General features: G+C 37.5%; 2 protein-coding genes and 1 pseudogene across 3 annotated transcripts; 1 reads left to right on the plus strand and 2 right to left on the minus strand.

Annotated features, from left to right (window-relative positions):
- Positions 1 to 4,171: 4,171 nt before the first annotated feature.
- On the minus strand, positions 4,172 to 5,116 carry LOC311592835 (olfactory receptor 5P6-like; the record flags this gene model as incomplete). Its single annotated transcript, XM_084773685.1, has 1 exon — positions 4,172 to 5,116. The coding sequence occupies one exon, from the start codon at positions 5,114 to 5,116 to the stop codon at positions 4,172 to 4,174; it is 945 nt and encodes a 314-aa protein (XP_084629811.1).
- A 10,277-nt stretch (positions 5,117 to 15,393) lies between these two features.
- LOC311592843 (olfactory receptor 5P6-like) lies at positions 15,394 to 16,338 on the plus strand (annotated as a pseudogene). Its single transcript has one exon. The product of its transcript is annotated as an olfactory receptor 5P6-like (transcript).
- Positions 16,339 to 24,761: 8,423 nt separating this feature from the next.
- Positions 24,762 to 25,718, minus strand: LOC311591883 (olfactory receptor 5P76-like; the record flags this gene model as incomplete). The annotated part of the gene is made up of 1 exon (XM_084771703.1): positions 24,762 to 25,718. One exon carries the CDS (start codon positions 25,716 to 25,718, stop codon positions 24,762 to 24,764), a length of 957 nt encoding a protein of 318 aa, XP_084627829.1.
- Between the last annotated feature and the right edge of the window lie 164 nt (positions 25,719 to 25,882).

Consider the following 25,882-nt stretch of genomic DNA (forward strand, 5'->3'; position numbering starts at 1 on the left):
ATCCAGTTAGAAATGGGGTACAGAACTAAACAGAATTCTCAACAAAGGAATATTGAGTGGCCTAGAAACACCTAAAGAAGTGTTCAATATCCCTAGTCATCAGGGAAATACACATCAAAACAACTCTGAAATTCCATCTTACACCCCTCAGAATGGCTAAGATAAAAAACACAAGTGACAACACATGATGGCCAGGATATGTAGAAAGGGGAACATTCCTTCATTGCTGGTGGGACTGCAAACTTGCACAGCCACTTTGGAAATCAATTTGGTGCTTTCTTAGAAAAATTAGGACTAGTGCTAACTCAAGACATAGCTGTACAACTCCTGGGCATATGACCCACCATACAACTAGGAGGGAGAGGGCTATGACAAGGATGTAAAGTGAATAATTTAGGGGAAATAAAGATCCTACAAGCAAATGTACACAGACTTCTGCAAATGTTTCAGTTCAATAAGGCAGTGGGTTGCAGGTTGCCACACAGCAATCATAAGCATTGGTAAACAGAAGGAAGCTTTCTACTGACTTAAAGAAAAGCCACTGAGCCAAACTGGGTGCCACATCCAATGTAGAAAATGGTATCTCTCCCCATCAGGAAATTGACAAGCACACTGAGAATGACAAAAGATGATGTGCGTATGTCAACAGAAGCCACATGAGAGGAAAAAAGTTCATGTGGTGATGGAACTAGGAAGAGACTGATGAGAAGGATGGTGCTGAGATTCCTGGACACAGTCACCAGGTAGATGCACAAGATGATGGTGAAGAGGATGAACCTAAGGCCTGGGGCATCTGTTAAGCTAAATAAAATGAACTCTGTCATTGCAGTATGGTTCCTATCCTCCTGGAAAGCTATGGGACAGTGTAGCTGCTGCCAGATCATGGCTGTGATGGAAATGGTATAGGAATGAATTTATAAACCCATGGCTGCATTTTCATTAATACATAATAGAAGTTATTAAAAATATATCATTCGAAATGGATGACTTTTCATTCACAATTAGATAGTGAACAAAGTTTGTGTTTCCACAATATATTTGTCATGAAATCAATTTATGACAAAGCTACTGAAGTTATCAGCAATTTTTCCTTGAGCACTAAGCTCATATGCCATTAGAGACCAAGGGGGTTTCAAGTCTTCTTCTAAGTGTTTGGATGAATAAAAAAGCTTTGAGAGCTAGGTTCTATGCCTAATCCCAGGAATTTGACTTAAAATAAGTTGCTTCAGTTATATTTTTATTATAACTGACTCATTTCTCAAATACAACATATATATTGAGAAATATATACACATGTACATACATACATACATTATCAAAAAAACAAAGATCTTTCAATGTTCTTGAAAGCCACCTTTTGAAATAAGGATTCATTTTAAACTAGGAAGTCAAGATAATTAAACATGATGTTGTAGATTCCTACTTATCTCTTACAATCTTTGTTTACCATTGAAATTAATTCTCTGAAGAATCTTGGCATTCAAACACGGCATAAAATGTTCAAAGACTATTACCTTAGATAAAAATTGTTCATTCACATGAACACAATTTTCAAGGAGTCAATCTGATTTCCCTGGTGAGAGTTTATACATTTGATAATTATTACAGGTATATGATAAATTACCTCAGGTAAATGTTGGTTCTAGGTCCATTTTGTATTCCTTTTAGTGCATACTAAGTCAATTTCCACTAATAAAAAGAGACAACATTAGCTTCGTTCATTCAATATCATTTCATTTGTACAAGTATTTTTTTAGTTAGTGAAGTAATACACTTTATTAGATACCTTGATGAATATGAAATTGGAGGAGATGTAAATTTTATTTTCAAATAACAGTTATTAAAAACAAACATGATTTGTACAAAAAGCTATAAAATATTGTTATAAAGAAAACTTTAAAGAAAGAAAACCTATGCCTTGCTTTCAAGTAAGAACTGATACCTCAAAATTTGTGCTGCAAACAGTGGTAGGGCCTTGTGTGACTTGAATGTCCTAACAACTGTCAGTCCTGGTATTAGATTTTCAATGACACCTGTACTGTGACCTTGCTTGTACCAACCTCTCACACATCGCCTAGGTTTCTGTTGTTGATTTTTGCTTTATCAACAGTATTGAACATCTTCTGATATTCTAAATAACTTACTTTTTAATTTTATTGTAAACATCCCATATTAGAAGATAAATTTCATCCTTACCAGTTTTCATTTATAACCCTATTCTCTGAACTAAACTAATATTTACAATATGAGATCACTGGACACAATTCTGGAATGTATGAAAATGTAAATGGATAAACAAAACCATCAATGTCTTTTGTTCCATGAGCAATAAGATGGAATTTGTTTCTGAAACATTAAAATGAACAGAAAAAGGAGGAAAATGTGATCATCATCAACAACTTAAGGTTGATTACATCTCTCTTAAAAGCAGTCAGATTTCAAAGGAGATGTAGCCAGGTCTTCTGCCTTGTGCACATGAGGATGAAGGGCTTGACCATGAAGTCTCCCTAAAAATGTCCTCTTCACAGCCTCACCTCTTGATCTTAGGAACTTGCCTCTCTTCTGGGAAATCATTTTTGTCGTGTGTTTGCTTGCTTTCCATGGTCTTTGCAAGCTCAAGAATTGCACTCAGTTTAACGTAGGAACTGATCCTTTGCTCTTGACAATAATTCCTATTAATGAGAGATGAATTTCCAGCTCTTTTGTATGGATGTCATGTCAGGCCAGTGCTACAGGCTTGTACCACACACCAGATCTTTATGGGTACACAAAATATATATCCCATAGAGCATTTCTATAAAAAGGACATTTCCACCAGTTTTACCCCCTTGTATCTCTCTATCATTTCTCTTACAATGTGTATAGATAACAGTAATCATCAGGCTTATCTCAGGATAAGATGGTACTGTACCAGTCATACCCAGAAGCACTGTGGTAGGTAATCTTTCTGTTTCTAGAACCAAGAGCTGTGGAAATCAACTGGCATGGAAGAAAAAAGTTTACTATTACGATGAAGTTTTTTGAGGCCTCATTCTCATTGAATTCATTGACGTGTGTCTGTGTTTGTATACCACCAAAGGAACACATAGTGGAGCAAAACTCCTTATTTTATTTTCCATAAAGAGAAGACACAAAGAACATTATGAGAGCCACTATGCTTTATGCCATGTCTCCAGTAAACTAACAATCTCCCTCTAGGCTCAAAGTCTCTGATTCCTGCCCTTCCCAACAGAACTAGGGAACATATGTTAACCAAATACATATCTTTGGAGACAGTTAAGATGCAATCTGGAAAAGAGTTACCTATGAAGTATTTAAAAGAATATGATTTCAGCCAAGTGGAAAATCTTGGATGCAGGCAGATTCAAAGGCCAAACTCCCAAGAAAGGGTAGGCAAGTCCTCAGTAGTTCCTGCCTCACAAATATATCTGTCAGTTATATTTGTCTAGAAGGGTGAAGATGATACTCCAACATTATAGAGAGTTTTGGGTGACTATTCATACAGCAAACTCTCTCTGTCATCTTCTCATTTGGGAAGCCACTAAGCTGTACTCCCTGTATACTCAGGTAACTCATTTTATTCCTTCTCAAGTCTCTGATGGGTTTGAAGACCAGGTAGTTTAGTTTTACAATGATGCTAAGTTGCTTAGGGGCTAAGATTGTTTTAGGTCTAGATAGATATCTTAAGTTGATAGTGACAAGATATAAAAGATATTGATTTACATTCAGAATTTAGATGCACCAAGATAGGATAGATGTTTCCTTCAAGGCTGCCAAATACAAATAGCCAAAACACTATGAATGTAACATTTGTATAATTCCTGATTATTTTGTGCTTCTTCTTGCTGCAGATAGTTTATTGTATATATGTGTAATAATATAAATGTATATGTAAAAATAAAATAATACTTAATAATGAAAAAGAAAACAACTTCAAAATACTTTCAGCAGATTATATTTTATATGATTCAATGTATACTTTAATTAAATTAATTTTAATTTAAAGTCACTCAGTATAATCCTGTTATTTCTTCTATCTAATATATATTGCTATGCTCCTCATTTTCTAAGAATATACCCACAAATTTCATCAATCACAGACACTCAACTTCCTTTTATTACTAATTTATGAGACACTACTGCTATATCAATTGGCACATCACAGATGTCTCTAAGGAAACATTTTCCTAGCAAGTTGTCTCCTCAGAGCACCCTTAATCTCATTATTCCTGAGGCTGTAGATGAGGGGGTTCAACAAGGGGACCACTACCATATAGAACAAAGACACTACCTTGTTCTGATCTATGGAGTAGCTTGACTTGGGCATGACATAAATGAATGTCACAGTCCCATAGTAAAGAGTGACCACAGTGAGGTGGGAGGTGCAGGTGGAGAAGGCCTTCTTTCGACCCTCAGTGGAGCGCATCTTCAGGATGGTGATGAGGATGTAGGTGTAAGAGATGCCTATAACAAACACTGTCACCACAATAATGAATCCAACTGTAAATGAGAGAACTGCTACAGTGAAACTGACATTGGAACATGATAATTTTAATAATGGAGCCAAGTCACAGAAAAAGTGATTGATTTCATTGGGTCCACAGAAGACCAATGGATAGAAACAAACAATAAAAGAACAGCCATCGAGAAAACCACCAGTGTAAACCAGTAGGAGCAACTGGACATAGACTTGTGTGGACATTTTGGTGGAATAAAGCAGTGGGTTGCAAATTGCGACAAAGCGATCATAAGCCATGGCAGCCAGAAGGAAACATTCAAGTCCCGCACAGAAAGCAGCTGAACCAAGCTGGATGGCACATCCATGGTAGGAAATCGTGTTTCTTTCCACCAGGAAGGACACAAGCATATTTGGTATGACAGAAGATGAAGTGCCTATGTCTGCAAATGCCAAGTGGCTGAGAAAAAAGTACATGGGGTGATGGAGCTGGGAAGAGGCTCTGATGAGAAGGATGGTGCTGAGGTTCCCAGACACAGTCACCAGGTAGATGCAAAGGATGATGGTAAAGAGGACAACTCTAAGGACGGGGTCATCTGTTAAGCCCAATAAAATGAACTCTGTCACTGCAGTGTGGTTTCCATCCTCCAGGAAAGCCATGGGACAGTGTAGCTGCTGCCAGATAAAAGCTGTGATGGGCACATTATAAGAAGACCATTTATACATAGATGCCTTCATTTTTATTAACTCAAACAGGAGGTCAACATTGAAACATGAGAAAATAAATATATCATTCAAAGAGAATTTGACAGTTTAATCTGCCAACACTTTTGTTTAGAATTTTGGTGTACATACATTTATGCTTAATTAATGTGATTTAGAATTTTAAACACAAATTCTAGAAAACTTCCATCAAATATTGTATCTTTTATTTTTTACTTACATGTTGTAAAATACACCAAAAAAGCTTTATCTCTAATTTTAGAAAGGAAGACTTATAGAGTGTCAGAAGTTTTAAATATCACCAGAGGTAAAATATGTAACCAAACAATAATGTGAAGAAAATGTAAATAATGGCTCACCTTTTGCCATTAAACACCAGGAAAGATGTGTTGTTTCCATGAGGTAGTACTGAACACTTTCTTATTATTTTTATGTCATTATTGGGTAAGTATTAAGACTACATAAGAAGTCTAGAATGACATGAACCTCTAGCTCACTAAACTTTATCTAGCCTTCATGTATTTATGAAAGAGTCACAGTGAAGTTCAGTGCTCATATCCATTTGGGACATATAGCTGGGTAGTTCTTCAGCTATGTGGTTAATACACAAAAGGTGAGCTTTCTTAGTACACAGTCTGTTAGTGAAGCAAGCCCACATCAAGATAAATTTGCTTATTTACTTGAAAACATAGCAAAGAATCTGTTCTTTCTGGCCAGAGTATGATAGAATGAAATCACATGGTTTCCAACCCTGTGAAATTGGGAGTAAATACTCAACCTAAAAGCTAAGAAATTTACACAGGCTCATCTAGCTCAAGGCAATGTGTGCTCTTACCTCAATATTTTTGACATTATACCTTCTGTTTATCTAAAACATCTGGCGCCTGTGAGAGTAGAACATTCAGTCAATAAACAAAGCACATATTTCCCTAACACACTACCAACAAAGCTCCATCAAAGCATTTCAAGGATAGTGACCTCATTTGCCTGAGGAGAAAGTTTCTATACAGTTAGAGATCATGCTGGGTTCTGGATTGATCAATGGCTAGATAAATAATAAGCCTTTAACACTGAAGGTTACCTGGATATCCACAGGAGTTTTAATGTGAAAATAGAAGTTGATTCACGTAGTTTCGACCTTATTTTACCTGACCTGAGTGCCCACTAAAATTTATACATTTAGGTAGATTGATTTAAAAATAAAGTATTCTCCAATGATAAAGATCAGATCAGTAAGCCAGATCTACTCATTAATCTTAAAACTTACTTCTTCAAACAAAAATTCACTGAAAAGCAACAAGTTCAAAGTCATTATGACTTTATAGCTGCAAATCTGTCTCTATCGTTATTGTTTGTTCCTGAGGATGAGTCCCTACTGAGGTTCTGGATTCCAGTGTGAATTCAAACCATCAGGGACCAATACATGATGTCCAGTGAGTACTGAGAAGTTCATTTTACACACACAATTACCTTTCAAGGAGGCCTTTCATCTCACGTGATACTTTCCTCTTATGTAAGAATTAACATGGTTCCACCTGATAGTTAAAAAGCATGTAAATAATTTTTTTTTGCGAGATAGTGTATAATTCATTATATTTTTCACACTGTGTTTTTGCACATTTACCGATTTCATGATTTGAGACAGAATATTATTAACTGTACTGTTCCTGATGACCTGTGTGTTAGTGGACATTGTTTTAAGTTATTTTCCCAATGCTAAATATTTCACACGATATTTTTTGAACATTGGCTCATGATCATGATGTCATTGTTCTCTCTTTCTGTAGCAACACTTTTACTGTTGTAAAAAAAAACTGGACAAAACCAAGTTAGAGAGGAAAGAATTTAATCGGCTTATATTTCAATATCATGGTCCATCATTGAAGTAGGAACTCAAAGATGAAACACGGAGGGATGTCCTGAAGCAGAGTGCATGAATAACCGGGCTTAATGGAGTGGTGCCCAAGGCTTCCTCACCTTGCTTTCTACAAGACACAATAGTCTTTCCCAGGAGTGGAATCACCCACAGTGATCTGGGTCTCCCCACGACATACAGTAAATAAGAAATGTCTCATAGAAGTGCTTATTGGTCATTCCTATCAAAGCATGTTCCCTTTTTTTTCCTTTATTAATTTATTCTTGTTACATCTCAATGGTTATCCCATCCCTTGTATCCTCCCATTCTTCCCTCCCTCCCATTTTCCCCTTATTCCCCTCCCCTATGACTGTTCCTGAGGGGGATTACCTCCCCCTGTATATGCTCATAGGGTATCAAATCTCTTCTTGGTAACCTGCTGTCCTTCCTCTGAGTGCCACCAGGTCTCCCCCTCCAGGGGACATGGTCAAAGGTGAGGCACCAGAGTATGTGAGAAAGTAATATCCTACTCTCCACTCTACTGTGGAGAGTGTTCTGTCCATTGGCTAGATCTGAGTAGGGATTTAAGGTTTATCACCTGTATTGTCCTTGGCTGGTGCCTTAGTTTGAGCGGGATCCCTGGGCCCAAATCTGCCTATCATAATGTTCTACTTGTAGGTTTCTAGGACCCTCTGGATCCTTCTATTTTGCCGTTCTCCCATGCTTCTCTCATCTAGAGTCCCAATAGAATGTCCTCCCCTCTGTCTCAGTTTCCTGGTAAGTGAAGGCTTTCGTGGGACATGCCCCTTGGGCTAATATGCCGATATAAGTGAGTATATACCATTTGAGTCTTTCTGCTTCTGGGTTAACTCACTCACTATGATCATTTCTAGCTCAATCCATTCATCCACAAATTTCGGGAATTCCTTGTTTTTAATAGCTGAGTAGTATTCCATAGTGTATATGTACCACAGTTTCTTTATCCATTCTTCTACTGAGGGACACTTAGGCTGTTTCCATGTTCTGGCTATTGTGAGTAAGGCTGCTATGAACATGGTTGAGCAAATTTTCTTGTTGTGTGCTGGAGCATCTTCTGGGTATATTCCCAGGAGTGGAATAGCTGGGTCTTGAGGAAGCCCTATTCCCATTTTTCTGAGATAGCACCAGATAGATTTCCAAAGTGGTTGTACTATTTGCATTCCCACCACTAATGAAGAAGTGTTCCTCTCTCCCCACATCCTCACCAGCATGTGGTGTCACTTGAATTTTTGATCTCAGCCATTCTGATGGGTGTAAGATGGAATCTCAGAGTTGTTTTGATTTACATTTCCCTGATGATTAAGGAGGTTGAGCATTTCTTTAAGTGTTTCTCAGCCATTTGATATTCCTCTGTTGAGAATTCTCTGTTTAGTTCCTAGCCTCATTTCTCAATTGGGTTATTTGGTTTGGTGGTGTTTAATTTCTTGAGTTCTTTATATATTTTGGATATTAGACCTTTGTCAGATGTAGGGTTGGTGAAGATCTTTTCCTAGTCTGTAGGCTGTCGCTTTGTTTTCTTGACAGTGTCTCCTGCCTTACAGAAGCTTCTCAGCCTCATGAGGTCCCATTTATTAATTGTTGACATTAATGTCTGGGCTGTTGGTGTTCTGTTCAGGAAGTTGTCTCCTGTGCCAATATTTTCCATGCTCTTTCCCATTTTTTCTTCTAAGTGACTTAGTGTCTCTGGTTTTATGTTGAGGTCTTTAATCCACTTGGATTTGAATTTTGTACAAGGTGACAAATATGGGTCCAGTTGCATTTTTTTACACATAGACATCCAGTTAGACCAGCACCATGTGTTGAACATGCTATCTTTTTTTCCATCGAATGGATTTGGCTTCTTTGTCAAAAATCAAATGACCATATGTGTGTGGATTCATATCTTGGTCTTTGATTCGATTCCACTTATCAACCAGCCTGTTGCTGTGCCAGTACCATGCTGTTTTAATTACTATTGCTTTATAGTACAGTTTGAGATCAGGTATAGAGACTCCTCCAGAGCACCTTTTATTTTACAAGATTGTTTTAGCTATTCTAGGTTTTTTGTTTTTCCACATGAAATTCAGAATTGAACTTTCAATGTCTTTAAAAAATTGTGTAGGTATTTTGATAGGGATTGCATTGAATCTGTAGATTGCTTTTGGTAGGATGGCCATTTTTACTATGCTAATTCTCCCGATCCATGAGCAAGGAAGATCATTCCATCTTCTCACGTCATCTTCAATCTCTTTCTTTAGAGTTTTGAAATTTTTTTCAAACAAGTCCTTCACTTGGTTAGTTAGAGTAACTCCTAAGTATTTTATATTGCTTGTGGCTAATGTGAAGGGTGTAGTTTTCCTAATTTCTTCCTCTGCAAGCTTGTCATTTGTGTATAGGAAGGCTACAGACTTTTTTTGAGTTAATTTTGTACCCAGCCAATTTCCTGAAGGTGTTTATCAGCTGTCGGAGTTCTCTGGTGGAATTTTGAGTGTCACTTATGTAGACTATCATATCATCTGCAAATAGTGATAATTTGACTTCCTCCTTTCCCATTTGAATACCCTTGATCTCCTTTTGTTGTCTTATTGCTCTGGCTAGAACTTCGAGTACTATATTGAAGAGATATGGAGAGAGTGGGCAGCCTTGCCTTGTTCCTGATTTTAGAGGAATTTCCTTGAGTATCTCACCCTTTACTTTGATTTTGGCTATTGGCTTCCTATATATAGCCTTTATTATGTTGAGGAAAGTGCCTTATATTACCGATCTCTCTAAAACTTTAAGCATGAATGGGTGTTGGATTTTATCAAATGATTCTCTGCATCCAAAGAGATGATCATGTGGTTTTTTATTTTCAGTTTGTTTATGTGGTGGATTACATTGATGGATTTCCGTATATTAAACCATCCCTGCATGCCTGGAATGAAGCCTACTTGGTCATGATGAATGATATCTTTGATGTGCTCTTGTATTCGTTTTGCAAGTATTTTATTTAGTATTTTTGCATCGATGTTCATCAGAGAAATTGGTCTGAAATTCTCTTTCTTTGTTGAGTCTTTGTGAGGTTTAGGTATCAATGAGACTATGGCCTCATAGAATGAATTTGGTAATGTTCCATCCCTTTCTATCTTTTGGAGTAGCTTGAAGAGTATCGGTATTAGCTCTCCCTCTAAGGTCTGGTAGAATTCTGCACTGAAACCATCTGGCCCTGGGCTTTTTTTGGTTGGGAGACTATCAATGATTACTTCAATTTCTGTAGGGGAAATGGGACTATTTAGCTTGTTTATCTGTTCTTCACTCAACTTTGGCAAGTGAAATTGATCAAGAAAATCGTCCATTTTCCTTAGATTTTCAAATTTCGTGGCATATTTGCCTTCAAAGTAGGATCTTATGATTCTTTGTATTTCTTCAGTGTCTGTTGTTATGTCTCCCTTTTCGTTTCTGATTTTGTTGATTTCAATACTGTCTCTCTGCCTTTTAGTTAGTTTGGCTAATGGTCTGTCTATCTTGTTGACTTTCTCAAAGAACCACCTCTTGGTTTTGTTGATCCTTTGGACTGTTTTCTTAGTTTCTAATTTGTTAATTTCACCCCTGAGTTTGATTATTTCCAGACGTCTACTCCTTTTGGGTGTTTCTGCTTCTTTTTTCTAGGGCTTCCAGTTGTGTCGTTAAGGTGTTTATGTTCGATGCTTCCAATTTCTTTTTAAAGGCACTTAGTGCTATGAATTTTCCTCTTAGCACTGCTTTCAATGTATCCCACAAGTTTGGGTACGTTGTTCCTTCATTTTCATTGAATTTCAGAAACTCCTTGATTTCTTTCTTTATTTCTTCCCTGACCCAGGTGTCATTTAGCAAAGAGTTGTTCAGTTTCCACATACGTGTAGGCTTTTTGTTATTTCTGTTGTTGTTGAATTGCAGCCTCAGCCCATGATGATCTGATAGGATACAAGGTATTATTTCAATCCTCTTGTATCTGTTGAGGCTTTCTTTGTGAACTACGATGTGATCAATTTTGGAGAAGGTTCCATGGGGTGCAGAGAAGAAGGTATATTCTTTCTTGTTTGGGTGAAAGGTTCTATAGATATCTGTTAGATCCATTTGACCCATGGCATTGGTTAATGATGTTATTTCTCGGCTTAGTTTCTGTTTCAATGACTTGTCCTTCAGTGAGAGTGGGGTGTTGAAGTCTCCCACTATTATTGTGTGGGGATCGATGTGTGGTTTAAGCCTTTTTAGCAGATCTTTTACAAATGTGGGTGCCCTTGCATTGGGAGCATAGATGTTCAGAATTGTGATGTCATCTTGGTTGACTTTACCTTTGATGAGTATGAAGTGTCCATCCTCATCTCTTTTGATTAAGCTTGGTTGAAAGTCTATTTCGTTCGATATTAAAATGGCTACGCCTGCTTGCTTCTTGTGACCATTTGCTTGGAATATTTTTTTCCAACCTTTTATCCTGAGATAATGCCTATCGTTATGTGTGAGATGTGTTTCTTGAATGCAGAAGAATGTTGGATCCTGTTTATGCACCCATTCAGTTAGTCTGTGTCTTTTTATTGGAGAATTGAGACCATTGATGTTGAGAGATATTAATGACCAGTTACTATTAAGAGTCTTAATTTTGATGTTGGTTCCAGTCGAGCGTTTGTGTAGTTGTGTTTTTGCCATGGTATAGTTATCTATTTCCTGAGTAGTTTTGATTGTAGCTTGACCCTTTGGGATGGAGTTTACCTTCTGTAAAGCTGGATTTGTGGATAGGTACTGTTTGAATTTGGTTTTGTCATGGAATATTTTGTTTTCTCCATCAATGGTTATTGACAGTTTTGCTGGGTAAAGTAGTCTGGCCTGGCATCTGTGGTCTTTTAGGGTTTGCAGGATCTCTGTCCAGGCCCTTCTGGCTTTGATGGTCTCTGCTGAGAAGTCGGGTGTAATTCTGTTAGGTTTGCCATTAAATGTTATTTGGCCCTTTTCCCTTGCAGCTTTTAATATTTTTCTTTGTTCTGTATGTTTTGTGTTTTGATTATTATGTGACGGGCAGTTTTTCTTTTCTGGTCAATTCTATTTGGTGTTCTGTATGCCTTTTGTATGTTTATAGGCATCTCTTTCTTTAGACTGGGGAAATTTTCTTCTATGATTTTGTTGAGAATAGTTTCTGGGCCTTGGAGTCTGATATCTTCTCTTTCTTCAATGCCTATTATCCTCAGATTTCTTCTTTTCATGGTATCCTTAATTTCTTGGATGTTTTGTGTCAGGAGTTTTCCAGACTTGGCATTTTCTTTAATGGTTGCTTCAAGATCTGTGATTGTATCTTTTAGACCTGAGATTCATTCTTCCATCTCTTGGATTCTGTTAGAAAAGCTCAGCACTGTGTCATTCGCCTTCTTCTCTTAGGCCTCATGTTCTCGTTTTTCTTCTGTCTGTGTGTTTATCATTGAATCCATTTTCATCTTCATATCTTGAACGGATTTTTTTATTTCTTTCATCTGGTTGTTTATATTTTCCTGAAAATTTTCCAGTTCCACTCTATGTGCTTCTTTTATGTCTCACAGCTACTTGGCTGCGTCTTCCTGCATCTGATTTCGAATTTTATTTGTTTCCTCCGTTATCATCCTCATTACCAAGGATTTGAGGTCATTTTCTTGTGTTTCCGTTGTATTTGAGTTCTCTGGGTTGTTTTCTTTGGGATAGCTGGACACTGGAGATGCCATGTTGTTTTGGGGTTTTTTGCGTATGCTTTTACGCTGTCCTTTAGACCTCTTGCCGTCTCTGTTTTTGTTGGGTAACTTCCAGAGTTGGGTGGAGGGAGTCTGATGATAGATTCATTTGTTTTCTCACGATTTCTGTAGGTTGGAAGCCCTGATACTTCACTGGTGTCACAGCAGGGAAACTGCGACTGCGCTGAGCAAGCACCTGGTGGAAGTGAGCGCTCTGCCCAGCTTGTGTCACAGCAGGAAAACTGCGGCTGCGCTGAGCTGGAGCCTAGGGTGGAAGTCAGCACTCCGCCAAGCCTGTGTCACAGCAGGGGAGCTGTGCCTCGGGCAGAATTGCTTGCTGAGCTGAGCCAGCTTCTCCATGGCATAGCTCACTCTGGGGCTGAACTGTGTGCTGAGTCTAGTTTGGGTCTCAAGGCACCACGCGACCCAAATCCTGTTCAGAGTCCCCTCTCCCACAGCAACTCCCACCGTCCACCACACCAATCGCCTCCACTGGAAGGCTCTGAGCTGCAAACCTCAGCCACCGCCGCTGGTGCCGCTGGAGCCGCTGGTGGCACTGCTGTCTCTGCCACTGTTGCTCTGATCCGAGAAAGTCCGTCCTCCTCCCGTGTGCCGGGGCAAGCAGGTCTTCCGCACCCTGGTCCCTCCGAACCGTGGAGCACTTCTGCTGCCGTGGTGTGGGGACCTTGGTGTTCCTGCTCAGAAATCTGTGCAATTCCCTGAATTGTTCACTGGAGCTTTCAAACACGGTCCACACTGCTCGCCGCCATCTTGGATCCCATATCTATCTATCTATCTATCTATCTATCTATCTATCTATCTATCTAAAATTTTTTACAAATAATAACACTAAAGTACAACTCTGGCATAGATTTAGAATACAATATAATCAATAAATTTACAAAAATCCAATGTTGAAAATATAATGAATTATAGATTCTCTCTCAAAAACTTTCACCTGAGATAATTTTTATCACAGGGTTTGAGGAACTATCTGATGGAAGTATGTTAGTTCTTTCATAAAAGGAAAGTACCAGTGGAAATTTATAGACTCCTAGGAAAGTACTAGTGCGTGTGAAATGAACAGTTCAGGACTCACTGGGAGTGATGTAATGATCCCTGATTATTTGAATTCTCACTGGAATCCAGAGCCTCAGCAGGGACTTATCCTCAGTGACAAACTATGATAGTAGAGACAGCTTTGCAGCTATAAAATCATAATGGCTTTGAGCATCTTACTTTGTAATGAATTCTTGATTGAAGAGGTAAGCTTTGAGATTAGTGGGTAAATCTAGTTTACTGATTTGACTTTTATCTTTGGAGAATACTTTATTTTTAAAACAATGCATCTAAATGTATAAGCTCTTCTGGACACAAGTCAGGTAAACTAAGGCAATAAACTAGACCAAAAATTGACTAAATCAACTTCTATTTTCATATTCCAACTCCTGTGGATAACCAGATGACCTCCATTGTTAAAGATTTCTTATTTGTCTATTTATGAATCCAGAACCCAGCATGATCTCTAATTGTATAGGAACTTACTACTCAGGGAAATGAGGTCACTATCTTGGAAATGCTCTGATGGAGTTTTGGTAGTGTCTTGTAGAAATACTTGCTTTGCTTATTGACTGAATTTTCTAGTATCAGAAGCTCCAATCGTTTTAGACAAATAGAAATTATAATGTCAAAAATATTGAGGTAAGAGTGCATGCAGCCCTGAGCTGGATGAGACTGTGTAAAAAATCTTAATTTTTTTTGCATTGAGTATTCACTCACCATTGCATTGTGTAGAATAACATCTGACTTCATTCCAACAAACTTCAGTCAGAAAACTCTGAATTTTTTCTATGTTTCGAGTTTTAATAAGAAAATTTATCTTGATGTGGCCTTGCTTCACTAATATACAATATGATCTCTGAGCTATTCTTTCGTGTATTCAACCACATAGACGTAAGTCCGAATTTTAGTGTGCTCTGATCTTCACTGTGACTCTTTCATAAATGGTATAGACTTAAAGGTTAGATGAGTTCAGCTTTCCTGAATCTCATATTCCCATTCTTGGCTTCTTATGAAGTCATAAGATATTTACTGATAATCAAACTATACATTCTCAATGAAATAAAAACAATAAAAGTGATCAATACTATCTCTTAGAAATGAAAGGAGTATACTTAAAATTATTTGTCTGATCCAGCTTCTTAGTGACCATTCAGTAAAGGTTAGCCATTATTTAAGTTTTCTTCACACTATTTTGTGGTTTTATCGTTTAACTCTTGTGATATTTACATTTTCTGACACTTACATAAGTTCATTTTAAAACTTTAGATATAAAACCACATAGGTATATTTTACAATATACGAATTTAAAAATAAAAGATATATTAATTGATATAAATTTTCTAGCATTCATGTTTAAAATTGGAAGTCACAAGAATTGAGCATAAATATATGTACACCAAGAGTCCTGAGTAAAATGTTGTCAAATTCTCTTTGAACGATTTATTTATTTTCTCATGTTTCAATGATAACCTCATGTCTGAGTTAGTGAAAATGATGGCATTTATTTATAATTTTTTTCTTATACTGTCCTCATCACAGCATTGATCTGGCAGCATCTATACTGTCCCATGGCTTTTCTGGAGGATGGGAACCACACTGCAGTGACAGAGTTCATTTTATTGGGATTAACTATTGACCCCCGTCCTTAGAGTCGTCCTCTTCACCATCATCCTGTGCATCTACCTGGTGACTGTGTCTGGGAACCTCAGCACCATCCTTCTCATCAGAGTCTCTTCCCAGCTCCATCACCCAATGTACTTTCTTCTCAGCCACTTGACTTTTGCAGACATAGGCTATTCATCTTCTGTCACACCCAATATGCTTATCAACTTCTTGGTGGAGAAAAACACCATCTCCTACCATGGATGTGGCATCCAGCTTGGTTCAGCTGCTTTCTTTGGGGGACTTGAATGCTTCCTTCTGGCTGCAATGGCTTATGATCGCTTTGTGGCAATTTGCAACCCACTGCTTTATTCCACCAAAATGTCCACACAAGTCTATGTCCAGTTGCTCCTAGTGGCTTACATAGGTGGTTTTCTTGATGGCTGTTCTTTTACTGTTTGTTTCTATTCACTAGTCTTCTGTGGAGCCAGTGAAATCAATCACTTTTTCTATGATTTGACTCCATTATTAAAATTATCATGTTCTGATATCAGTATCATTGTAGTGGTTCTCTCATTTACAGTTGGATTTGTTCTTGTGGTGACAGTGTTTGTAATAAGCATCTCTTACACCTACATCCTCATCACCATCCTGAAGATGCACTCCACTGAGGGTCGACAGAAAGCCTTCTCCACCTGCACCCCCACCTCACTGCGGTCACTTTATTTTATGGGACTATCATGTTCATATATGTGATGCCCAAGTCCAGCTACTTCACGGACCAGAACAAGGTGATGTCTGTGTTCTACATGGTGGTGGTCCCCATGTTGAACCCTCTCATCTACAGCCTCAGGAATAATGAGATTAAGGGTGCTCTGAAGAGACAGCTTGGGAGGAAAATATTTCCTTAGAGATATCTGATATGTTGTAGCTACTGATATAGCAATTATGTCTCATAGGTTTAGTAATAAAATAAAGTTGACTGTGATAACAATCTGTTAATATGTTATTATGAAACCAGAAGAATTATACATTAAAATTCAAATTTCAGATTACAGAAGAAATAGCATTGCCATAGTAAATTACAATAAATAAAAATAAAACTTTACTAACAGTATAAATTTAATCCTATAAAATACAATCTACTGAAATAATTTGACATTATTTGCATATTATTTTAAATACTTTGTAGTGAACTTTGTTTTATATTACATATTAACAATCCATAAAGTCCATGTATTTTTAAAATGTCTGTTCCCTAGTGCTGTTAGGAGGGGTTAGAATCAGAGAACTTGAGCCTAGTAGGCTATTTTTACTTTATTAGAGACATGGCGTGAAGGAGAGTGTCACTCATAATGTTCTTTGTCCCTTTTCTGCAATGACCATAAAGGAGGTGTTTTGCTCCAGCATATGTTTCATCTTCAATGAATTCACTTCACAACAGAATGTGGCCTCATAAACTTCTTCCTTAGAGTAAATTTCCATTGTCAGTTCTGATTAATTCACTCAGCTATTTCTTTTAGCAACAAAAACCTTAATAATATCTCTCACAGTGTTTCTGGGTATGTCTGCTTCAACACCATTTTATCCTGAGATAAACCTTATGACTACAGTTATTTCTGCACACAGTAAGAAAAATGATAGAGAGATACTAGTGGGTAAAATTGGTGAAAATATTCTTTTCATATAAATTCTGTATGAGATATGGATTTTGTGTACCTATAAAAATCTGATGTGTGCAATAAGCCTATGGTACTGGCCTGATATGACATCCATACAAAAGAGCAGGAAATCCATCTCTCATTAATCTGAATTATTGTCAAGAGCAAATGGTCAGTTCCTATGTTAGAATACCATGGAAAGCAAGCAAACACACAACAGGAATGATTTTCCAGAAGAGAGCCAAGTTCTTAAGTTCAATAGTGAGACTGTGAAGATGACAGTTTTAGGAAGACTTCGTGGTCAAGCTCCTCATCCTCATGTGCACAAGGGAGCAGACCTGGCTACCTTTCTTTTAAAATCCAACTGGCTTTAGGAAAGATGTAATCAACCTTTAGTTGTAGATGATGATCACATTTTCTTCCCTTTTCTATTCACTGTAGTGTTTCAGAAATAAATTCCATCTTATTGCTGATAGAACAAAATACATTGATATTTTTATTTATCCCCTCATTATCATACATTCCAGATTTATCCAGTGATTTCACATTTTAAATGTTAGTTTTGTATAAGGGGTTATAAATAAAAACTGGCAAGGATGGGTTTTATACTTTAATGTCACATCTTCACCAATAAATAAAATGAGACATCTATAGACACTTGATTTTTGACAAAGAAGCCAAAACCATATAATGGAAAAAAGATAGCTTCATCAACAAATGGTGCTGCTCTAACTGGATGTCTACATGTAGAAAAACCCAAATAGACTCTTATTTATCACTCTGCATAAAACTAAAGTACAGGTAGATTAAAGATCTCAACATAAAACCAGACACACTAAATCTGTTAGAAGAAAAGTGGGTATGAGCCTTGAACTCATTGGTACTGGAGACAACTTCCTAATGGGATCTCATGAAACTAAAAAGCTTTTGTAAGGCGAAGGACACTATCAACAGAACAAAACAGCCTACAGACTGGGTAAAGCTCTTTGCCAATGCTGCATCTGACTGAGAGCTAATATTCAAATTAGATAAAAGCACAAGAAATAAAACACAAAAACCCCAAATAATCCAGTTAGAAATGGGATACAGACCTAAACCGAGAATTCTCAACAAAGGAATATTGAGTGACCTAGAAACACTTAAAGAAATGTTCAATATCCTGAGTCAGCAGGGAAACACAAATCAAAACAACTCTGAAATTCCATCTTACACCCCTCAGAATGGCTAAGATAAAAAACTCAAGTGACAATACATGATAGGCAGGATATGTAGAAAGGTGAACATTCCTTCATTGCTGGTGGGACTGCAAACTTGCACAGCCACTTTGGAAATCAATTTGGTGCTTTCTTAGAAAATTAGGACTAGTGCTAACTCAAGACATAGCTGTACAACTCCTGGGCATATGACCCACCATACAACTAGGAGGGAGAGGGCTATGACAAGGATGTAAAGTGAATAATTTAGGGGAAATAAAGATCCTACAAGCAAATGTACACAGACTTCTGCAAATGTTTTAGTTCAATAAGGCAGTGGGTTGCAGGTTGCCACACAGCAATCATACTCATTGGTAAACAGAAGGAAACTTTCTACTGACTTAAAGAAAGCCACTGAGCCAAACTGGGTACCACATCCAATGTAGAAAATGGTATCTCTCCCCATCAGGAAATTGACAAGCACACTGAGAATGACAAAAGATGATGTGCGTATGTCAACAGAAGCCACATGAGAGGAAAAAAGTTCATGTGGTGATGGAACTAGGAAGAGACTGATGAGAAGGATGGTGCTGAGATTCCTGGACACAGTCACCAGGTAGATGCACAGGATGATGGTGAAGAGGATGACTCTAAAGACTGGGGCATCTGTTAAGTTAAATAAAATGAACTCTGTCATTGCAGTGTGGTTCCTATCCTCCAGAAAAGCTATGGGACAGTGTAGCTGCTGCCAGATCATGGCTGTGATGGAAATGGTATAGGAATGAATTTATAAACTCATGACTGCAATTTCATTAATACATAATAGAAGTTATTAAAATATATCATTCAAAATGGATGACTTTTCATTCACAATTAGATAGTGAACAAAGTTTGTGTTTCCACAATATATTTGTCATGAAATCAAATTATGTCAAAGCTACCGAAGTTATCAGCAATTTTTCCTTGAGCCCTAAGCTCACATGCCATTAGAGACCACGCAGGTTTCAAGTCTTCTTGAAGTGTTTGGATGAATAAAAAAGCTTTGAGGGCTAGGTTCTGTGCCTAATTATTCACAGGAATTTGACTTAAAAATAAGTTGTTTCAGTTATATTTTTATTATAACTGACTCATTTCTCAAATACAACATATATATTGAGAAATATACATACATACATATATACATACATACATGCATGCATACATACATACATACATACATACATACATACATTCTCAAAAAACAAAGATCTTTCAATGGCAGAATGAAGTCAAAATAGCCACCTTTTGAAATAAGGATTCATTTTAAACTAGGAAGTCAAGATAATTAAACATGATGTTATAGTTTCCTAGTTATCTCTTACATCATTATTTACCATTGAAATTAATTCTCTGAAGAATCTTGGCATTCAAACATGACATAAAACCTTCAAAGACTATTACCTTAGATAAAAATTGTTCATTCACATGAACACAATTTTCAAGGAGTCAATCTGATTTGCTTTGGTGAGAATTTATATACCTTCATTTGATAATTATTACAGGTATATGATAAATTATCTCAGGTAAATGTTGGTTCTAGGTCCTTTTTGTATTCCTTTTAGTGCATACTAAGTCAATTTCCACTAATTAAAAGAGACAACATTAGCTTCGTTCATTCAATATCTTTTTATTTGTATAAGTGTTTTTTTAGTTAGTGAAGTAATACACTTTATTAGATACCTTGATGAATATGAAATTGGAGGAGATGTAAATTTTATTTTCAAATAACAGTTATTTAAAACAAACATGATTCTTACAAAAAGCTATAAAATATTGTTATAAAGAAAACTTTATGTAGAAATCCAGTTAGACCAGCATAATTTGTTGAAGATGCTATCCTTTTTCCATTGAATAGATTTGGCTTCTTTGTCAAAAATCAGGTGACTATATGAGTGTGGATTCATATCTGGGTCTTCAATTCGAATCCATTGATCAACCAGCCTATTGCTGTGCCAGTACCATGCTGTTTTAAGTACTATTGCTCTATAGTACAGCTTGAGATCAGGTATGGAGATTCCTCCTGAGGATCTTTTAATGTATAAGATTGTTTTAGCTATTCTGGGTTTTTTGTTTTTCCATATAAAGTTGAGAATTGACCTTTCAATGTCTTTAAAAAATTGTGTAGGTATTTTGATAGGGATTGCATTGAATCTGTAAATTGCTTTTGGTAAAATGGCCATTTTTACTATGTTGATTCTCCCGATCCACGAACAGGGGAGATCCCTCCATCTTCTCAAGTTACCTTCAATCTCTTTCTTTAGGGACTTAAAGTTTTTTTCAAACAAGTCTTTCACTTGCTTGGTTAGAGTTACTCCTAGATATTTTAACTTGCTTGTGGCTAATGTGAAGGGTGTAGATTTTCTAATTTCTTCCTCTGTATGATTGTCATTTGTATATAGGAAGGCTACTGATTTTTTGAGTTAATTTTGTACCCAGCCAGTTTGCTGAACATGCTTATCAACTGAAGGAGTTCTCTGGTGGAATTTTCGTGGTCACTTATGTACACTATCATATCAACTGCAAATAGGGATAGTTTGACTTCTAACTGGATTTCTACATGTAGAAAAATGCAATTGGTCTCATACTTGTCACCATGCACAAAACTCAAGTCCAAATGGATTAAAGACCTCAATATAAAACCAGAGACACTAAATCAGTTAGAAGAAAAAGTGGGGAAGAGCCTGGAACACATCAGCACAGGAGACAACTTCCTGAACAGAACACCAACAGCCCAGGCCTTAAGGTCAACAATTAATAAATGGGACCTCATGAGGCTGAGAAGCTTCTGTAAGGCAGGAGACACCGTCAAGAGAACAAAGCAACAGCCTACAAACTGGAAAAGATCTTCACCAACCCTGCATCTGACAAAGAGCTAATATCCAAACTTTATAAAGAACTCAAGAAATTAAATGCCCCCAAACCAAATAACCCAATTGAGAAATGGGGCTCAGAATTAAACAGAGAATTCTCAACAGAGGAATATCAAATGGCTGAGACACACTTAAAGAAATGTTCAACATCTCTAGTCGTCTGAGAAATGCAAATCAAAACAACTCTGAGATTCCATCTTACACCCATCAGAATGGCTAAAATCAAACATTCAAGTGACAACACATGCTGGTGAGGATGTGGAGAGAGAGGAACACTCCTTCATTGCTGGTGGGAATGCAAACTAGTACAGCCATTTTGGAAATCTATCTGGTGCTATCTCAGAAAAATGGGAATAGGGCTTCCTCAAGACCCAGCTATTCCACTCCTAGGAGTATACCCAGAAGATGCTCCAGCACACAGCAAAAAAATTTGCTCAACCATGTTCATAGCAGCCTTATTCATAATTGCCAGAACATGGAAACAGCCTAAGTGCCCCTCAGTAGAAGAATAGATAAAGAAATTGTGGTACATATACACTATGGAATACTACTCAGCTATTAAAAACAAAGATTTTCCAAAATTTGTGGACAAATGGATTGAACTAGAAATGATCATAATGAGTGAGCTAACCCAGAAGCAGAAAGACTCAAATGGTATATACTCACTTATTACTGGACACTAGCCCAAGGGACAGGTCCCATGAAAGTCTGCACCTACCAGGAAATGGGGATAGAGGTGAGGACATCCTATTGAGACTCTAGATGAGGAAAATATAGGGGATAGGCAAGTAGGGCAACCCAGAAGGTCCTAGAAACCTACAAGAAGAACATTATGATGGGTAGATCTGAGCCCAGGGGTTCTGCTTGATCTAAGGCACCAACCATGGACAAAACGTGCAGTCATCATCAAACCCCTACCCAGATCTAGCCAAGGGACAGAACATTCTCCATAGTTAAGTGGAGACTGGGGAGTGACTTTCACAGGATCTCTGGTGCCCCATATTTGTCCATGTCCCTTTGTTGGGGAGGCCCAATGACACTTGGAGGAAGGATAGCGGACTACCAAGAAAAGACTTGATACCCTAGCACCATATTCAGGGTGAGGAGGTCCCTCACAGCTACAGTCATAGGGAAGGGGGATTGGGGTGAAAGTGGGAGGGAGGGAAGAATGGGCGGATGCATGGGATGGGATAGAAATTGAGATGTAATATGAATTATTTTTAATTTTCAATAAAAATGTGTTATTATTAAAAAAAGAAAACTTTAAAGAAAGAAAACCTATGCCTTGCTTTCAAGTAAGAACTGATACCTCAAAATTCATGTTGCAAACAGTGGTAGTGCCTTGTGTGACTTGAAAATCTTCACAACTGTCAGTCCTGGTATTGGGTTTTCAGTGACACCTGTACTGTGGCCTTGCTTGTACCAACCTCTCACACATGACCTAGGTTTCTGTTGTTGATTTTTGCTTTACCAACAGTATTGAACATCTTCTGATATTCTAAATAACTTACCTTTTAATTTTATTGTAAACATCCTCTATTAGAAGATAAATTTCATCCTTACCAGTTTTCATTTATAACCCTATTCTCTGAACTAAACTAATATTTACAATGTGAGATCACTGGACACAATTCTGGAATGTATGAAAATATAAATGGATAAACAAAACCATCAATGTCTTTTGTTCCATGAGCAATAAGATGGAATTTGTTTCTGAAACATTAAAATGAACAGAAAAAGGAGGAAAATGTGATCATCATCAACAACTTAAGGTTGATTACATCTCTCTTAAGAGCAATCAGATTTCAAAGGAGATGTGGCCAGGTCTTCTGCCTTGTGCACATGAGGATGAGGGGTTTGACCATGAAGTCTCCCTAAAAATGTCCCCTTCACAGCCTCACCTCTTGATCTTAGGAACTTGGCTCTCTTCTGGGAAATCATTTTTGTCGTGTGTTTGCTTGCTTTCCATGGTCTTTGCAAGCTCAAGAATTGCACTCAGTTTAACATAGGAACTGATGCTTTGCTCTTGACAATAATTCAGATTAATGAGAGATGAATTTCCAGCTCTTTTGTATGGATGTCACTTCAGGCCAGTGCTACAGGCTTGTACCACACACCAGATCTTTATGGGTACACAAAATATATATCCCATAGAGCATTTCTATAAAAAGGACATTTCCACCAGTTTTACCCCCTTGTATCTCTCTATCATTTCTCTTACAATGTGCATAGATAACAGTAATCATCAGGCTTATCTCAGGATAAGATGGTACTGTACCAGTCATACCCCGAAGCACTGTGGTAGGCAATCTTTCTGTTTCTAGAACCAAGAGCTGAGGAAATCAACTGGCTGGAAGAAAAAAGTTTACTATTACGATGAAGTTTTTTGAGGCCTCATTGTCGTTGAATTCATTGAAGTGCATCTGTGTCTGTGTATCACCAAAGGAATACATAGTGGAGCAAAACTCCTCATTTTATTTTCCATAAAGAAAAGACACAAAGAACATTATGAGAGCCACTCCTCTGCTTTATGCCATGTCTCCAGTAAACTAACAATCTCCCTCTAGGCTCAAAGTCTCTGATTCCTGCCCTTCCCAACAGCACTAGGGACATATGTTAACCAAATATATGACTTTGGAGACAGTTAAGATGCAATCTGGAAAGGAGTTATCTATGGAATATTTAAAAGAATATGAATTCTGCCAAGTGGAAAATCTTGGATGCATGCAGATTCAAAGGCCAAACTCTGCCAAGACAGGGTAGTCAAGTCCTCAATAGTTCCTGCCTCATAAATATATCTGTCAGTTATATTGGTCCAGAAGGGTGAAGATGATGCTCCAACATTATAGAGAGTTTTGGGTGACTATTCATACAGCAAATTGTCTCTGTCATCTTCTCATTTGGGAAGCCACTAAGCTGTACTCCCTGTATACTCAGGTAACTAATTTTATTCCTTCTCAAGTCTCTGATGGGTTTGAAGACCAGGTAGTTTAATTTTACAATGATGCTAAGTTGCTTAGGGGTTAAGATTGTTTTAGGTCTAGATAGATATCTTAAGTTGATAGTGACAAGATATAAAAGATATTGATTTACATTCAGAATTTAGATGCACCAAGATAGGATAGATGTTTCCTTCAAGGCTGCCAAATACAAATAGCCAAAACAATATGAATGTAACATTTGTATAATTCCTGATTATTTTGTGCTTCTTCTTGCTGCAGATAGTTTATTGTATATATGTGTAATAATATAAATGTATATGTAAAAATAAAATAATACTTAAAAATGAAAAGGAAAACAACTTCAAAATACTTTCAGCAGATTATATTTTATATGATTCAATGTATACTTTAATTAAATTAATTTTAATTGAAAGTCTCTCAGTATGACCCCGTTATTCCTTCTGTAATCTGAAAACTTAAATCTAATATGTATATATATATATATATATATATATTGCTATGCTCCTCATTTTCTAAGAATATACGCACAGATTTCATCAATCACAGACACTCAACTTCCTTTTATTACTAATTTATGAGACACTACTGCTATATCAATTGTCACAACATCACAGATGTCTCTGAGGAAACATTTTCCTAGCAAGTTGTCTCCTCAGAGCACCCTTAATCTCATTATTCCTGAGGCTGTAGATGAGGGGGTTCAACAAGGGGACCACTACCATATAGAACAAAGACATCACCTTGTTCTGATCTGTGGAGTAGCTTGACTTGGGCATGACATAAATGAATGTTACAGGCCCATAGTAAAGAGTGACCGCAGTGAGGTGGGAGGTGCAGGTGGAGAAGGCTTTCTGTCGACCCTCAGTGGAGCGCATCTTCAGGATGGTGATGAGGATGTAGGTGTAAGAGATGCCTATAACAAACACTGTCACCACAATAACGAATCCAACTGTAAATGAGAGAACTGCTACAGTGAAACTGACATTGGAACATGATAATTTTAATAATGGAGCCAAGTCACAGAAAAAGTGATTGATTTCATTGGGTCCACAGAAGACCAATGGATAGAAACAAACAATAAAAGAACAGCCATCAAGAAAACTACCAATGTAAACCAGTAGGAGCAACTGGACATAGACTTGTGTGGACATTTTGGTGGAATAAAGCAGTGGGTTACAAATTGCCACAAATCGATCATAAGGCATTGCAGCCAGAAGGAAGCATTCAAGTCCCCCACAGAAAGCAGCTGAACCAAGCTGGATGGCACATCCATGGTAGGAGATTGTGTTTCTTTCTACCAGGAAGGACACAAGCATATTTGGTATGACAGAAGATGAAGTGCCTATGTCAGCAAAAGCCAAGTGGCTGAGAAAAAAGTACATGGGGTGATGGAGCTGGGAAGAGACTCTGATGAGAAGGATGGTGCTGAGGTTCCCAGACACAGTCACCAGGTAGATGCACAGGATGATGGTAAAGAGGACGACTCTAAGGACGGGGTCATCTGTTAAGCCCAATAAAATGAACTCTGTCACTGCAGTGTGGTTTTCATTCTCCAGGAAAGCCATGAGACAATGTAGCTGCTGCCAGATCAAGGCTGTGATGGGGACATTATAGGAAGACTGTTTATAAATAGATGCCCTCATTTTTATTAACTCAAACAGGAGGTCAACATTGAAACATGAGAAAATAAATATATCATTCAAAGAGAATTTGACAGTTTAATCTGCCA

Source organism: Acomys minous (assembly GCF_964271855.1).
Source record: "Acomys minous genome assembly, chromosome: 2".
Taxonomy (NCBI): Eukaryota; Metazoa; Chordata; class Mammalia; order Rodentia; family Muridae; genus Acomys; species Acomys minous.